This window comes from Bufo gargarizans, chromosome 3 (genome assembly GCF_014858855.1).
Source record: "Bufo gargarizans isolate SCDJY-AF-19 chromosome 3, ASM1485885v1, whole genome shotgun sequence".
Lineage (NCBI taxonomy): Eukaryota > Metazoa > Chordata > Amphibia > Anura > Bufonidae > Bufo > Bufo gargarizans.
In genome coordinates, this window is record NC_058082.1 from 363886895 (window position 1) to 363904869 (window position 17975).

Below are 17975 nucleotides of genomic sequence, written 5' to 3' on the forward strand. Positions count from 1 at the left end.
GAGGTGTTTTGTATTCAGCATGTACATACATTTTTTTTCAGTGGCATCTCCTCCACTACTGAGCAGCCGTGCTCCTCCGCAGCTTGTTTCTCCTGCCTCACAGCTCCCAATAGTTCTCTGCACAGCAGGGAGAGAGCCGCAGAAACATTGCTGCCAGTTCGTGCAGAAGTCTCTAAGTATGGTGCTCTTATGGAGTGGGCTAAACTCTGTGCCTCTTCCTGGGATACATTTCTCTGCTCATGCATATCGCTCTTAGTTCCAAGTAGTAAGAAGAGAAGTGGTTGAGGCTGAGCTCGATCGGTTACCTCCATGTGCCAGTTTTTGATGCTCTCAAAAGTTTTATGTGCAGTGAGGTCGAACAGAAGAATAACACAAGCAGCATTTCTGTAATAAGAACGCGTCACTGCCCTAGGAACAAGAAACGGAAGGATTACTGGAGAGCGCAGAGCAGGGACATATACTGTTATGGCTGTTTCTGAGTATAGTGCCTGCTAGTCCTGACAATAGGCCACAACTTCTCATTTGGAGTAGTGTGTTAGGGTGCTGCATGTTGCAAATCCTTTTCTTTGCAATACAGAACTGCATAAATAGAATTATTTTTCATGAACCCCAGTTTTGGCACTTTAAGAATTAATGTGTTACAGCAGAAAGCCACACGTAGATACAGGAGGATTTGCTTTGTCATTTGAAATTCGCTACTAATGTATTTCCTGGAATTTCTTCAAAGGGAAACCATTTTGCAGTCAAGAATTCTACAGCTTCCCCATTTCAAGTAATTGGGGAAGAAAATGGGATTACAGGTGTCCATAGACATGAAAGCAGAGTCAGCCAAACCTGAGGATTTGGGTGGGCTTTCTTACGTTTATTGTGTTGTCCCATTTTCAATATCATGTGATTCTTTTGTTTGTAAGGGAGATAAGCCAGTGCTAAGCAGTGGTTTGCCTATTAAAGGGGTTGCTCAGGGTTAGAAAAACATGGCTGCTTTCTTCCAAAAACAGCACCTCAACTGTCCACAGGTTGTGTTATTGCAGCAGTGACCCATTGACTCCAAAGGAGTTAAGCTGCAATACCATGGACAGGGGTGATGCTGTTTTTGGAAGAAAGCAGCCATGTAATCCTAAATACCCCTTTTAAGAACACAAGCACAATTGGCCAAACAAAGTGTGAATTGGGGAACCAGGAGGAATAGCTGTCGCACTACTGGTAGCTATTGAAGGTGTATGGCTAATGTAACACACAGTGCCTGCTGCAATGGATTACCACATCAGCCAAAATTTCTAGTACTTTAGAACTGCAGTACTGTATTGGTCAGTGAAACCCAAATAGCTGTGTATATGCCCTATACAAAAAGCTAAAATATGTAACATATATGCTAAATTATCCTTCCTGCAACTATTCTGCACTGTTAGAGTTGTCCCCATCACTCCCATACACTGATTATTATATAAGGAGTTATTCAACTTTGTTAGTTGCAGGGCTGGCATCACAGCAAAGTGGGCACCATAGATTGACAGCATATTTTGCAAGAGCGGCATCAAGTAAAGTTACTATGATGTATTTACCACCTAAAATTATTGCAGGAAACAAGCGACATTGAATTGCTGCATAATGTACATATCACTGGGGAAACCTTAGTAATGTGCTGCAAAGCATGATGTAAATGCAGAAAGAGAAAATGCATTTTAAGGGTTTATTCACACGTCCGTAGTGTATTGCGGACCCCCATAGAACTGCCTATTCTTGTCCGCACACCCAGACAAATCAGTGCAGTTAATTCCCATTTTGACTTCATCTTTAACCCTCAGGATACCAGAGTTTTTTTGCGTTTTCATTTTTCTTCCCTATTTTCCTTGAGCCATAACTTTTTTATATTTCTGGTCACATAGCTGTATGAGGGCTCATTTTTTGTGGGACAGGTTGTACTTTCTAATTCCACCATTAATTATGGCATAAAATCTAGTGGGAAGCAGTAAAAAATTCCAAATGGGATGGAATTGAGAAAAAAAAAAAAAAACGCAATTCCTCCACAGTTTTACGGGATTTGTTTCCACAGCATTTCATTTATGGCAAAACTGACCCATGCCCTTCATTCTCTGGGTCAGTACGATTACAACGATACCCCATATGTATAGGTTCTTTCTGTCTAAATAGTGTAAAAATAAATTTTAACTGATAAAAAAAATAATTTACATCACTCATTTTTGGCTTAACAATCTGTAGTTTTTATTGATACCATTTTGGAGTGTGCGTGACTTTTTGATCACCTTTTATTACATTATTTGGGGTAAGGGCTCTTTCACACCTGCGTTATTGTCTTCCGGCATAGAGTTCCGTCGTCGGGGCTCTATGCCGGAAGAATCCTGATCAGTTTTATCCTAATGCATTCTGAATGGAGAGAAATCCGTTCAGGATGTCTTCAGTTCTGGAACGGAACGTTTTTGGCCGGAGAAAATACCGCAGCATGCTGCGCTTTTTGCTCCGGCCCAAAAAACTGAAGACTTGCCGCAAGGCCGGATCCGGAATGAATGCCCATTGAAGGGCATTGATCCGGATCCGGCCTTAAGCTAAACGTTGTTTCGGCGCATTGCCGGATCCGACGTTTAGCTTTTTTACAGTGGTTACCATGGCTGCCGGGACGCTAAAGTTCTGGCAGCCATGGTAAAGTGTAGCGGGGAGCAGCATACTTACCATCCGTGCGGCACCTGGGGCGCTCCAGAGTGACGTCACGGCGCCCCAGGCGCATGGATGACGTGATCGCATGGCACGTCATCCATGCGCATGGGGCGCTCTGACGTCATTCTGGAGCGCCCCGGGAGCCGCACGGATGGTAAGTATACCGCTCCTACTATGGCAACCAGGACTTTAATAGCGTCCTGGGTGCCATAGTAATACTGAAAGCATTTTGAAGACTGATCAGTCTTCAAATGCTTTCAGTACACTTGCGTTTTTCCGGATCCGGCGTGTAATTCCGGCAAGTGGAGTACACGCGGGATCCGGACAACGCAAGTGTGAAAGAGGCCTAAGAAGCAATTACACCATTCGCCGTGTTTATTTGTTCTATTTTAATAGTATGGCTGTTTTCGGTTGCTGTGATACCCATGATGTTTATTGTTATTTTAGGTATTTCTTTTTTAATTATTCAGAAGGGGGGGATTTAAACTTTTGTATATTTTTGTATTTTTTGTGGTGATTTTGTGGCTCATATGAGCCTATAAATTATGTTTTTTTAATTTTGTTCTATCAGGGATTTTTAAAATGCCATTTAAACTCAATATTGCTAATTTCTTATCCTGTCCTGCCATCTGGTGGCCAAAATAAGAATTTCAGCATGAACACTTTCAGCCTCATCAGTGAGGCTGAAAATGTCCAGGGCAACTACCGATGCCCCAATTGGCCACATGGAGCATCGGTAAGAAGCCCAGAAGCGCGAGCTTAAACGTTTTTGCACATTTAGATGCTGTGATCTCACTTGCTCATGGCATCTAAAGCATTTAATTACCGTGATCGGCATTATTGCCAGTCACGGTAATTAGCGGCAGGTCTCTGCTGTTTGAAACAGCAGAGATCTGCCGGCCATGGCATCCGCTGCACGTGTGAGCCAGCGCCATGTCGACCCATCGCTCCAGCGCCGCACATGTACGGTGCTGGTAGCGAATGGGTTAAAAGGAACTTGTCAAGTTGAACATGGTGCCTGAGCTGCTGTTGTAGAGCAGGAGAAGCTGGGCAGATTGATCTATAGTTTTATGGAGAAAGATTCAGTATAACTTGTAATTTATATATTTAAATTCCTGCTCATTCTGGGCCTTGAAGTGAAGGAGGCGGGCCTATCTGTGATTGACAGCCTTCTTCTATGACTGTATATAGGGATAGCTGTCAATCACTGATAGGCCCGCCTCCTGGACTTCAAGGCCCAGAATGAGCAGGAATTTAGATGAATGAAATACAAGTATACATACTAAGGCTACTTTTACACTTGCGGCAGAGTGATCCGGCAAAACGTACGCCAACTGATGGCATTAGTAAGACTGATTAGTCTTTAAAATGCCTGATCAGTCAAAAAAAATGCATTGAAATGCCGGATCAGTTTTTCCAGTGTCATCCGGAAAAACATATCCAGCATTTATTTATTTTTGGTCTGCGCATGTGCAGACCAGAAGGACGGATCCGGCACTAATACATTCCTATAGTAAAAAATGCTGGATCCGGCGTTCAGGCAAGTCTTCAGTTTTTTCCCCCGGAGATAAAACCGTAGAATGCTACGGATTTCTCTTTTGCCTGATCAGTCAAAATGACTGAACTGAAGACATCCTGATGCATCCTGTACGGATTACTCTCTATTCAGAATGCATGGGGATATGCCTGATCAGTTCTTTTCCGGCATTGAGCCCTTTTGACGGAACTCAGTGCCGGAAAAGAAAAACGCTAGAGTGAAAGTACCCTAAGGCCATGATTTATCATACCTGCACTCCAGAATTCTGGTGACAAAAAGTTGCAAAAATAGGGCTTTTGTGACTTTTTTGCACTCGCTTGTGCAAAATTTTGTGACTTTTTGCATTTTAACACCGCTCACTCCAGTTTTGTAATGTGGGTGTGAGTAGCTATGTTAGAGTTTCACTCCAGATTTATCACTGAGACTTTTTTTTTTTAAAGTCGCAATCTCGCTCCAGGAGGAGGGTGGAGTAGGAAAACTGGAGTAGCTTTTCTAGACAAAAGTGTTAGGCCTATTTCACATAAGCATGGCGGATTGGCTCTGGATGCGTTCAGTGAAACTCGCACCATTTTGCAAGCAAGTTCAGTCAGTTTTGTCTGTGATTGCGTTCAGTTGTTAATTTTTTTTTCCGCGTGGGTGCAATGCGTTTTGATGCGTGTAATAAAAAACTGAAGGTTTACAAACAACATCTCTTAGCAACCATCAGTGACAAACGCATTGCATCCACACTTGCTTACGGATGCAATGCATTTTTTCACTGAAGCCCCTTTCACTTCTATGGGGCCAGGGCTGCGTGAAAAACGCAGACTATAGAACATGCTGCGATTTTCAGGCAACGCAGAAGTGATGCGTGAAACCAACGCTCATGTACACAGACCCATTGAAATGAACGGGTCAGGATTCATTGCGGGTGCTATTCGTTCACGTCACGCATTGCACCCGCGCGGAAAACTCACTCGTGTGAAAGGGGCCTTAGGTCTAAGGGCTCATGCACACAAATGTATTTTTTCCGTGTTCATTCAATTTTTTTGCGGACTGTATGCGGAACCATTCATTTCAATGGGTCCTAAAAAAAAACAACTGAAGTTAATCCGTGTGGATTCCGTTTCCGTATTTCCGTTCCACAAAAAAATTGATGTCCCATCATTGTCCGTATTACGGACAAGGATAGGACTGTTCTATTAGGGGGGCAGCTGTTCTGTACTGCAAAATACGGAATGCACACATGTCATCTGTATTTTTTGCGGACCGCAAAATACATAATGTTGTGTGCATGAGGCCTATGGGTAAGTCAAATTTATCAAGTAATATGAGACACTGATAAATGTGGCATAAAGTAAGCCAGTGCAGACTCTTCACATAAAACTATACATATATCTTCTCATCTCCTGCTCCATAACATGCTGTCTGCAGATTACTTAGCATTTTCAAGGTGACAGCTTCCCTTTAAAGCAGCAGGCCACATACTGGTAAAAAAATGTGAAATGGTTGTTTTCTGCATCCTGTAACAATACAGGCATGAACACTCGTTCCAGATAATTGGCCCATGTAAGAGCATTAGAGCAATGAACAAATAAATGTCCCATTAGGTGATCCAAAGAACATTCCTATGATAATAGAAAAAAAAAAATCTTTGTAGCCAGCTACACACTGTACGGTATATTTAGGAATATCTACATTTTACTTACAAACTTCAGGTAGTCACAGCGAGCTTCTTTAAGGGGCATCTGTTGGCAGATTTGTACCTATGAAACTGGCTGACCTGTTCCATGTGCACTTGGCAAATAAAGGCATCTGTGTTGGTCCCATGTTCATATGTGTCCACACTGCTGTGTAATGATTGACATTACACCTAGAGGCTCTGCTCTCTGCACTTTGACAAGGCCAGGCAGTGGAGGTGTGCTGTGTGTTTGGAACTAATGGTGGTCTATGGATGGCACTATTACTGGGGATCTGTGGATGACGGACACTGTTATGGGGGGAACTGTGGATGACGGACACTGTTATGGGGGGAACTGTGGATGACGGACACTGTTATGGGGGGAACTGTGGATGACGGACACTGTTATGGGGGGAACTGTGGATGACGGACACTATTATGGGGGAACTGTGGATGACGGACACTATTATGGGGGGATCTGTGGATGACAGACACTGTTATGGGGGATCTGTGGCTGGCACTGTTACAGGGGCGGATCTGTGGATGGCACTGTTATACATGTGTCATCCACAGACCCTCCCAGTCCATAACTGTGCCATCCACAGATCCCCCGCCGCTCCAGTATACTAATATAATATGTCTTATTCAATTAATAGTTATTAAATATGCCTCTTTATTCCTAATAGTACCTTAAATCCTAAGTGCTTCAGTACTTGCCTGCGCCGCGTGCTTCATTCATAAAGTAGGCGGCGCAGGCACGTGACATCAGGGAGTTACGCTGCCGCCTGCCCGGCCTGCATTGTTTGTACTGAAGCGCTTAGGATTTAAGGTACTATTAGGAATAAAGGGGCATATTTAATAACCATTAATTGAATATGACATATTATATTAGTATACCGGAGGGGCGGGGCTATAGTACAGTGACTGCACCGCCCCGCCGCTATTGCCGGCCCCAGCTCCTCCTCCCAGTCCCTCCCCGAGTCCCCGCTCGCTTTACATCGCAGCTTGCGATGTAAAACTGAGAGCATTTGCCGTATAAGACGCAGGGGCATTTTCCCCCCATTTTGGGGGGAGAAAAAGTGCGTCTTATACGGCGAAAAATACGGTAAGTAAATATGAGATTCTTGGCAAATACATTTTGTACAAAATTATTTGGGCCCGTCTGCCACACGTCAAGGCGATCTCTATAAGACGGGAAACACTAAATACTACCTGTTATGTGCCATAATGGCCACCATAAAATTCAAGGAGTGCAGGTTCCACATGCATGCTGGGTCCACTCCATACCTCTCCTGGTGTCAGATGGAATTGGGATGTGCTGACTGGCCTCTTTTTTCTTTGCAATCATCTTGGCTATCTCATGCATAAATTGGACTTGCAACTATTTAACATATGATTAGTTATGCAGATCCTTGTCATGTAACTGTTACTGTTTTGCTCCTCAAATTCTAAATTTTCATTATTTTGTTAGCACTTTGTTAATCCACCTTTGCTTTCAACACTGCCTGAATCCTGGGCATGCTCTGGATCAGATTCACGCATGTCACAACTGAAATCTGTTCCCAGGTATCTTCTACACGTTCATGATGCACTTTTTCAACTCTACCCACAAGTGTTTGATTGGGTTAAGGTCTGGAGACTGTGGGGGCCAATCCAGCTCCTCTACATGGTCATTAAACCATTTCTTTGCCAATCTCGATGTATGCTTCAGAACACTATGTCGTCCTTCTCATACCCATAGTAGATTGTGTATGTATATGTATATATATATATATATATATATATATATATATATACACACATAGTACAAGGTTCCTCGTCTTGTAGGATACTCACATATAGCTCACCATTGAGACAATCATCGATCCTGGTCAAATATCTAATGTCTTTGGCTGTGAAATAACCCCATATCATCAGGCTTCCTCCACCAAACTTGACAGTTCCTTCAATTTCTCGATCTCCCTTTTCCCATGTTTCTTCCAGACCCATTTGCGCCCATCAGAGCCCAGTCTATTGACTTTAATCTCATTGCTCCAAATCACCAGTTTCTAATCTTCTACTGTCCACTGTTTGTACTTTTTGCAAACTCGAGTCAATGCTTCTTATGCAGTTGAGGCTTCTTCAGCTTTTTGGGGCCACAATTCCAGGCTTGTGTAATTCGTGTAACATGCTGCTTGCCTTATTCGTGTAACATGCTGCTTGCCTTGTCTGCGATATCACTATTATGAAGCATACAAGCCACCTCCATTGCAGTGTTTGTCGCACCAGAACTGATAGACCTTGTGATGAGCTGATTTGTTGACTGATATTTAGCTGGACGTCCACCTCTTGGCTTTAGAATGGATGGACGGACTTCATTTCGTATTCTTCCAACTTTCATGGCACTCGCATGATGCAGTCTCTTCACCTTTTTTCAGGCCACCATTATAGACTTGTGCAATGCGCGTCACACGGTGCTTGGATGAACATCTGTGACATCCACCTCTTGGCTTTGGAATGGATGGATGAACTTTATTTAATATTTTTTCAACTGTAATGGCACTCACATGAAGCAGTTTGGCAATTTTCTTGGCCAAGATACCGCTATTGAGGAGCTGGATGATACTGTTTCTCTTTCTTTTCTTTTTAACAAATCTCTTTTTATTAAGGTTTTGCATGTTTTATAAGCACATACAGAGAGCTTCAATACCATCTTATAACTCTCGGTATAATAAAGTATAGAATAAAATAAAGTAAATTAAAGCAAATAAAATAATAAATAAAGTAGGATAAATACACCATGGGAGATGGGGGGAGGGAGTTAGGGTAAAAACATAGTGAACAAAAACATAGACAATAACAAACGGTCATGGACAGTTCTTTTCTTCAAAGTGTTGGCATAGAACAAGAGAGATCAGCGATATAGTTGAGGCCTGAGCGGTTGAGGTGGCCGAGGTGATATTAGCGAGGTGATTCCTAACACCTCTAGATGCGGTTTCTCTTTTATAGGAAAAATCTCCTTCATGGCTGCTCCTGGATTTGAACCTGTGACCTTTCCCTTGGGCATCAACCTAATAACACACTGAGCTATTAGGGAATGTGAGAACAGGTTGTAATTTGTAGTATACAAGAAGAAAAAGATTGTTCCACCACCAGGAGCAAAACAGTAACAATGCAGTTACATGACAAGAATCTGCATAACTAATCATATGCTAAAAAGTTCCAAGTCCAATTTATGTATGAGACAGCCAAGATGATTGTGTATAAAAGATGTTCAAAACATTTTTACCCATTTGCTCATCAGTGTAATTAACAAGGGTGTAGCTATGGGAGCAGAAGCCTGAGGGGGCCCAAAGACCCTTGTAGTACATAAGAAGACACCGGTATTATAGAAAGTGCATGCTGGTCAAGTTACACCTCAGGCCGGAGGGAAGGGGTTAGGTCAAGAATTTAGCATGGGGGGGGGGGGGGGGGGGGAATATCAATTTTTGCCTCAGGCAGCACAAAGGCTATGTGTTTCCCTGACACTGGCCACAAAGCACTGAGGGAAGGGGGCCCAAGCTGAACTTATGCACCAGGGCCCATGAGCCTTTAGCTACGACCCTGGTAATTAATCTAACTAGATTATCATAGATGTGGTGTACCACAATGTATTAGTGACAGTTGCAGTTATATCAAAAGGCACATAAATTCCTTATATTGTTTAAAAGTGATTTAGAGTTTTTGCTATAGTAGCTTGCTAGTTACATGTCAGTGCAGGTGCAGCTCAATATCGAAACAGCGGCTGCTGTGCGCCGCTGTTCCTCTGCTTACCACCACGGCCCCAAGCGCCTTGCTCAGCGGTGATCTGTGGCCAGAGCTTCCCATTCACCGCTGATGCTCTGGGCTCTGTTTGTGTAGGTGCTGTGGTTCTGCGGATCCTCTCCACAGTTTCATCTCAGCCCTGGCCACAGCATGCTTGCTGCTGTTTTTTTTTGCAGCACTTCCTTAAGGGTCGGCACGCCTCAGTTCCTGGGTTTTATGGGTTAGGTCATGTGACCTCGCTGACCAGATGCCTCAGTGTCAAGGTCCTTGTGCTCTGCTTAGGTTCCTGACTCGTACCAGTGTTTCTGGATTCTGTTACTCGTCTGATCCCTGCCAGCTTGCATTGACTCTCCTGTTGCTCATCCAGATTTCCTGACCTGTACCTGTGCCACCTGCCCTGACCTTTTGCCTGACTACGCCTCTGCCTCATCCTTCGGTCCTGCACTGTTGCTCCTGGTAACTACTCTGCCTGCCTGACTACACCTGTACTTCTGGTACCTTTCTCAGGTACCTCCTGGTCCGCCTGGACCAGCTGCCTCGTGTACCTGTCCTCCTCAAGAGGTAGCGACCTGGTGCTCCCCTCAGGAAAGTCTATCCCCACCATCAGGGGTATTGTGAAGAATCAAGGGGTTCACTTAGACCAGTGTTTCCCAACCAGTGTGCCTCCAGCTGTTGCAAAACTACAACTCCCAGCATGCCTCAGCCAAAGGCTGTCCGGGCATGCTGGGAGTTGTAGTTTTGCGACAGCTGGAGGCACACTGGTTGGGAAACACTGACTTAGACAACGCCCTTAGAGGAGGTAGGACATGTGACACAGTGGGTTCATGACAAATATATCAGGCTATTTTCAGACCACCAGTGTGAATTCCGGGAGGCTGTACCAGCAGACAATGAGAAGAATTGGCCAGCCACAAACCGCAGCATGCAGTGGTTTGTCTTCTGCCAATTCTCTGCCGGAATGCGGCCAGATGCCTGCAGGACCCCAATATGGGACTGGTGGACCTTCTGTCTGCATCCAACAGTGCTGAAATCCCACTGGAGGTGTGAAACTTGCCTTAGAATATCATTGAAAACTTTATATATTTCAGTAATTCAGGTCAAAAAGTGAAAGTCATTTTTTAGATTCATTACACACTGATCAATTTCAAGCGTTTATTTTAATGTTGATGATTATTGCTTACAGATAATAGTCCTAAAAATTATAATATAAAAGGCAAATAAAAAAAATATTTTTAAAACAGAAATGTTGGTCTACTGAAAAGTATGTACATTATATGCACTCAATACTTGGGCAGGGCTCCTGCTGCATGAATTACAATGCGGCATGGCATGGAGGTGATCAGCCTGTGCCGCTGCTGAGGTGTTATGGAACCCAGGTTGCTTTGATAGCGGCCTTCAGCTCGTCTGAATTGTTGGGTCTGTTGTCTATCATCTTCCTCTTGACAATACCCTATAGATTATCTATGGGGTTTAGGTCAGGCGAATTTGCTGGCCAATCAAGCACAGTAATACTATGGTTATTAAACCAGGTGTTGGTACTTTTGGCAGCGTGGAGGGTGCAAAGTCCTGCTGGAAAATGAAATCAGCATCTCCATAAAGCTTGTTGGCAAAGGGAGGCATAAAGGGCTCTAAACACAGTGGACCAACAACAGCAGATGACATGACTCCCCAAACTAATCACTGACTGTGATAGCAACCTGGATTGTGGGACTCTCCACAAAATTTACTGTCATCTAGAATGGCCTTTTCTTGACAATCCTTTCAAGGCTGCAGTTATCCCTGTTACTTGTGCACCTTTTTGTTACCACTTTTTTGTATGCTTGGACACAGTGCTTTGTGAACAGCCAGCTTCTTTAGCTCCTGCATAGCGGAAACGGGACGGTTCAGTTTTGCAGCCCATAGACTTCTATTATGACGGAATGAATAACGGAATGCCTCTAAAGGCATTCCGTCATAGAATTGCGTTATGGTCCGTGGTAACGGAATCCATAATGCAATTCTGCTTTTACCACCAAACGAAGCATGAACGAATTTCATAACATGAAACTCGCTCATCCTAGTCATAATCATCAACGTTGAAAGAAATAAAAGTTTGAAATAGATCACTCTGTATGTAATGAATCTATATATGATTTTCATTTTTTGAACTGAATTACTGGAATACATGATATTCTATGATATTCTAATTTATTGAGATGTCCCAGAAATAAGTGCTTGAGTCACCTGCTCCTTCCTTGGTAATAGTGGGGTATGCACTGGTCCCTGCCATTATGCAAGTAGTGGCTCATGCTTGTGCTAAGAAGGGTAGTTAGTCTGGCAAGCACAGCTGTAGGTCAGATGGCAGCTCCTGTTTCCACTTCTTCAACTAGTGCTGTCCCTGAGGTGGGTAGAGTCCCCCTCCAAAGCAGTCCCAGAGCGGTGCACCGAATGGTACGGCAGCCCGCCCAATCAGCAGCTTCCTTACTAATTAACAAAGCTCCTCACTGTACGGTGCTTTGTTATTGGATGTTTCAGGCACCAGCAGTAATCAGTGCACTCTTTAATAGCAGGGAATGTCTCATGCGTATTAATATGCATGAGATTTTTTTTTCTAGAAAGTAAAATGGTCTGTAGAGACATCCATGATATTTGTACAGGCGTTACTGCGACCTTTGCTTGTGACAATCACATAAATTCAGCGCTGTTGAATTTTTCACAGTTGCAATATTACACATGCATGACATTGCATGCACACATTATGCAGCTCCATAGAAATGTATCATTGATCATACTACACTATTTTTATGCATATGTATAACTTATTATTAGGAATCAGTTTTCTGCAGGAATTCGTGTCACAGAAAACCTATTCACTGTAATATTTACTGCACCAGAAGGATCAGCTGTTTTCTAGGAGAATCTTTGTTGGTCATTATTCAATTAGGAGTATAAACTAGAGTAAAAAAATGCCCATTAGTCAGAAACCAATCATTTTAGCAGCATATCATTAACACTTATCATAAGGTATCCTTATCGAGTATTGTCAGATGTGTATTCTTTTGTATAGATTACATAAACAGCATAATATGGCAAAATGTTTGGTTGTCCCTTTGTGCAGAGATTAAATTCACCTCACCGGTAACGCTCTTGGCCAGCTGTGTCCCAGAACTGCAGCCTGACTTTCACTCCAGCCTCAGGCTCTTCTATTCGGGAGCAGAAGTCTACACCTACAGTGGGCCCAGTGGTGTCTGTAAACTCGTCCTCTGTGTATCTCCTCAGGAGGGAAGTCTTGCCAACACCAGAGTCCCCCAGTAACAGTACCCGAAATTGAAAGTCCCATGCACATGCCATCCTGGCGGGGAAAACTCAGATCTTCAAGAAACAACAGTGTTATCCAGATCCTTCATGTTGTCTATTCCTCCCCTCCCTTTTTTTGTCATGCTTTCTGTAGTTGCTCGCTCAGCTTCAAGTTTCCACTTGCCTATAACATTCCTTTGTCTGTTTCAGCCAAGTCCAGACAGGGGGCCAGGTAGAACATGGTGACTTATTTTCTTTGAGTACCTTATTAACTCTCCCTCGTAAAAGAAATAACGCAAATAAAAGAAACTACCATACATCCCTCAAGTTACTGTGGCCTCAGGTTACAATATTTTCTACATACAGTACAATAGTCTTTCCTGGACATTGTAACTTGACTTTCAACATACAAAGCCATAGACAATCCAGATCTGCAGCATGTGATTGACCGGGAGATCCAACCAATCAGAAGGGGCATCTCACTGGTGAAGCACCTGTATTACTGAAGTACACGCACTGACTGGCTGCCAAGTAGCACCTCTGTAAAGTATATATAGGTACAGTGAAACACTATATACTGGAGTTAAGATTTGTTGCTCTTTTGGACACCAAGTGAAGATGTCTCCATTTTATTTTTGTGGCACACCGGTTCAAACTTACTAATACTGTCTAAGATTCAGACAGTGCAAACTCATAACAGACATGGTGGATGATGCTGGATGATAAATTGTCTAGTCTAATTTTATATCACCTATTAGTTGGCTTACTTGGTGCAAGAATGTTGACACGCGATGTTGCACCTTAAGCCAAGCCCCTTGCCAAGATATATGCATTGAAATGCTAAATCAATCTAAGGGCTCATTCAGACGGCCCTGTTTTGCTTTCCGCATCTGATCCAACTATTTTGAAGAATAGATACAGACCCATTGACTTCTATGGGGCCACAAAAAATGCAGACTGCATCCGTTCCACTCCCTGCAAAACAAATAACACATGTCCTATACTTGTTAGTGAAAATTAGGACATGGGCCCATTGAAGTCTATGGGCCTACAAAAATGCGGAATGCAATCTGTGTTTTTTTTTAGACATGCTAAACTGAACGCAAAAAAATGTATATGCATTTTTGTGGATCGCAAAAAACAAAGCCATCTGAATGAGCCCTAAGCCAGAGATCTGGCACATTGACTCGGTGGTTGCAGCCACCAAGACAAACATGGTGCATGAATGTTGTGTTTTGGCTGGACAAAAACTGCTTCATGCATCAAAATACGGCACTCATGCCAGAAACTGTCCAGATCCCATTATAGTCAATGGGGCCACCCGGCATCCGGAGCAGGAGAGGTAAGTTGATTTTTTTTAATTTTATTATTTTATTTGCTCTGAGCATGGGGTTCTGATTAGTGTTGAGCGAGCATGCTCAGCCGAACTGCTGTTTGTCTCGAGCGTCGCTATGCTCAGCACATCCGAGTGGTCGGCCAAATACTTTGGGTGCTCGAGTACAATTTAATACAATTAAAGTCAACGGGAGACCCGAGCATCAAACCAGGCAAATTCATTTTTACATGACAAAACTGAACCAGGCAAATAAATTTTTACATGACAAAACTGTATAGAAAGGTTATTGAATATTATGTTAGGACAATCAGAAAACTTTTTGTCGTCCTAATGATATTGATCTAGGTGTGCAGGCCCACCCAAGCCATCCAACAGATGCAAAATAACTGAGGTTTACTGGTTCTCAGTTAGAGGAGAGCTGGTTTGGAATATCTCGTCTGCTGGCTGTTATCTGTCTCATGGATAGATGGATGGCTTGTACATACCTGGCTTTTGGCATATAGCCTATGTGTGGTTGTCTAATGTATGTCGTACATAATAGGAGTCTAAGACACATCCAGCTATCCTCTTAATGCTGTTTCCAAACCATTTTGATGGGGTTTCCATCAATTTCTAACCTTTTTTTTGTGAACCAGACACCCTCTTCTCTTCCGAGCAGGGGTGCCTGGGGTTCTCCTATTGACTTCCATTGTGCTCGGTAGAACACACGAGCATACCGATGTGTTCGGCTAGAGCACACAAGCACTTTGGTGCTCGCTCAACACTAGTTCTGATCTAAGGTCTGGGGGTCATTCACATTGAAGGTCTGATCAGAGGTCTGAATGGGGGGATCTTATTCATATTGGGGCTCATCTGAGGTCTAGGGGTCATTCAAATTGGGAGTCTGATTTGAGGTTTGAATGAGTGGGTCTTAATCATATTGAGGTTCTGATCTAAAGTCTGGGAGGTCAATCACATTGAGGGACTGAATGGTAGGTCTTATTAATTTAGGGCTCTGATCTGAGCTGATTGTGGGTCATTCACATTGCGGTCCGAGTTAAGGTCTGATTGGGGGTCTAATTTGAGGTTTTATTAAAATCGGTGTCTGAACTGAGGTTCTTATTAACAATAGGGGTATGATTGGGTCTCTGAGCTGAGGTCTGATCAACATTGTGGGTATGATTGGGGCTCTGAGCTGAGGTCTGATTAACATTAGGGGTCAGATTGGTGGTTTGATCCGAGGTCCAATGAAAATATTTTCTTAAAAACTCTCGCATTATCATAAAGAGAAGACTGCATGAAAGTAAATACAGAGGGTTCACTGCAGGGTGCAAGCCACTCATAAGCCTCAAGAATAAGAAGGCTAGATTGGACTAAAAAACATCTTAAAAAAACAGCACACTTCTGGAAGAACATTCTTTGGACAGATGAAACCAAGATCAACCTCTACCAGAATGATGGAAAGAAAAAAGTATGGCGAAGGCATGGTACAGCGCATGATCCAAAGCATACCACATCATTTGTAAAACACGGCGGAGGCAGTGTGATGGCTTGGGCATGCATGGCTGCCAGTGGCACTGGGTCCCTAGTGTTTATTGATGATATGACACAGGACAGAAGCAGCCGGATGAATTCTGGGGTTTTCAGAGACATACTGTGTGCTCAAATCCAGCCAAACTGATTGGTCGGCGTTTCATAATACAGATGGACAATGACCCAAAACATAAAGCCAAAGTAACCCAGGAGTTTATTAAAGCAAAGAAGTGGAATATTCTTAAATGGACAAGTCAGTCACCTGATCTGAACGCAATAGAGCAGGCATTTCACTTGTTAAAGACTAAACTTCAGACAGAAAGGCCCACAAAAACAGCAACTGAAAACCGCTGCAGTAAAGGCCTGGCAAAGGGCATTAAAAAAGAAGGAAACACAGCGTCTGGTGATGTCCATGAGTTCAAGATTTCAGGCAGTCATTGCCAACAAAGGGTTTTCAACCAAGTATTAGAAATTAACATTTTATTTACAATTATTTAATTTGGCCAAATACTTTTGAGCCCCTGAAATGAAGGGATTAAGTTAAAAAAAAAATGCTTTAGGCCCATTTCACACAGGCAGGTGCAATGCGTGACGTAAACGCATTGCAACCGCATTGAATCCTGACCCATTCATTTCAATGGGGCTGTGTACATGAGGGTTGTTTTTCACACAGCACTTGTGCGTTGAGTGAAAATCGCAACAGGTTCTATATTCAGCGTTTTTCACGCAACGCAGGCATTATAGAAATGAATTGGGCTGCATGAAAATCGCATAGCATCCGCATGCAAGTGCGGATGCGGTGCGATTTTCACGCATGGATGCTAGGAGAAGATGTTAGTAAAAAAGGATGAACAACCCCGAACCCCATTAAAGTCAATTCACTGTATTATTTTCCCATATAACATGGTTATAAGGGGAAATAATAGCATTCTGAATACAGGATGCTTAGTAAAATGTCCATTGAGGAGTTAAAAAATAAACTCACCTCACACGTGGTGAGCGCTATGACGTCAGCGCAGGTCCTGCAGGAAGAAGACGATACCGGCTGCGCGATCAAGTGTATGAGGTGAATATTTTTTATTTTTTTTAACCCCTCAATGGACATTTTAGTTAGCATTCTGTATTAAGAATGCTATTATTTTCCCTTAAAATCATGTTAGAAGGGAAAATAATAAAATCTACAGAACACATAACCCACACCTGAACTTCAGTTAAAGGGGTTGTCCAGGTTCAGAGCTGAACCTGGACATCCCTCCATTTTCACCCCGGCAGCCCCCCTGACATGAGCATCGGAGCAGTTCATGCTCCGATGCTCTCCTTTGCCCTGCGCTAAATCGCGCAGGGCAAAGGCATTTTTCTGAGTTCCGGTGACATACCGGGCTCTCTATGGGGCTGACAGGCAGCCCGGTGACGTCACCGGCACTGATGGGCGGGATTTGGCTCTGCCCTAGCCAGTAAAACGGCTAGGGCAGAGCTAAAGCCCGCCCCTCAGAGCCGGTGACGTCACCGAACACACTGCTGGGCGGAAGTTACCGCCCGGCAGTGTGTTATTGAAAACACAAGAGCCTGTGCCCTGCGCGATCTAGCGCAGGGCACGGGAGCGCATCGGAGCATGAGATGCTCCGATGCCAGGCTCAGGAGGGCTGCCGGGGTGAAAATAAGGGTATGTCCGGGTTCAGCTCTGAACCCGGACAACCCCTTTAAGAAGTCCGGGTTCGGGTCTGGGTACCACATTCAGTTTGTTATCACGCGCGTGCATAACGCATTGCACTCGTGTGGAAAAAAACTGAACGGAATGCAATCGCAGACTGAAATTGTGTGCCTACTTGCGTGGGTTTGCCGCAGTGCACCCGGATAAAATCCGTGACGCTCGGTGAAAGAAGCCTTAGTTCCTCACATTTTTATGCAATCATTTTGCTCAACCCACTGAATTAAAATGGAAAGTCTGAACTTCAACTGCATCTGAATTGTGGTAAAGTACAGAACAAAAAGAAAAATGTTGTCTCTGTCCAAATATATATGGACCTAACTGTATTAAAAAGCTGTGGAGAGCTTATAGGGTTAATGACTGCAGCAGGCCTGTTTACGCTGGTCTGTGTCACCCCTGTGATAAATGTTCTACAGTTACACAGCATTAGGCCTCATGCACACGACCGTTGTGTGCATCCGTGGCCGTTGTGCCGTTTTCCGTTTTTTTT

At 43.5% G+C, this 17975-nt stretch overlaps 1 protein-coding gene across 1 annotated transcript; it reads right to left on the bottom strand.

Moving 5' to 3' along the window:
* Positions 1-9: 9 nt before the first annotated feature.
* Positions 10-13088, bottom strand: RAB42 (RAB42, member RAS oncogene family). The gene is made up of 2 exons (XM_044288015.1): positions 12769-13088; positions 10-408 (listed from the first exon to the last, which is right to left on the bottom strand). The coding sequence occupies exons 1-2, from the start codon at positions 12981-12983 to the stop codon at positions 15-17; spliced, it is 609 nt and encodes a 202-aa protein (XP_044143950.1). The 5' UTR covers positions 12984-13088; the 3' UTR covers positions 10-14.
* Between the last annotated feature and the right edge of the window lie 4887 nt (positions 13089-17975).

What these genes read in the sequence shown, in the direction of transcription:
- RAB42 (XM_044288015.1), bottom strand. Translation starts at nt 12,983, where the DNA reads ATGGCATGTGCATGGGACTTTCAATTTCGGGTACTGTTACTGGGGGAC. An exon ending in GCTGGCCAAGAGCGTTACCG is followed by an intron (nt 409 to 12,768) that starts GTGAGGTGAATT and finishes TCTTGTTCCTAG; the next exon opens with GGCAGTGACGCGTTCTTATT.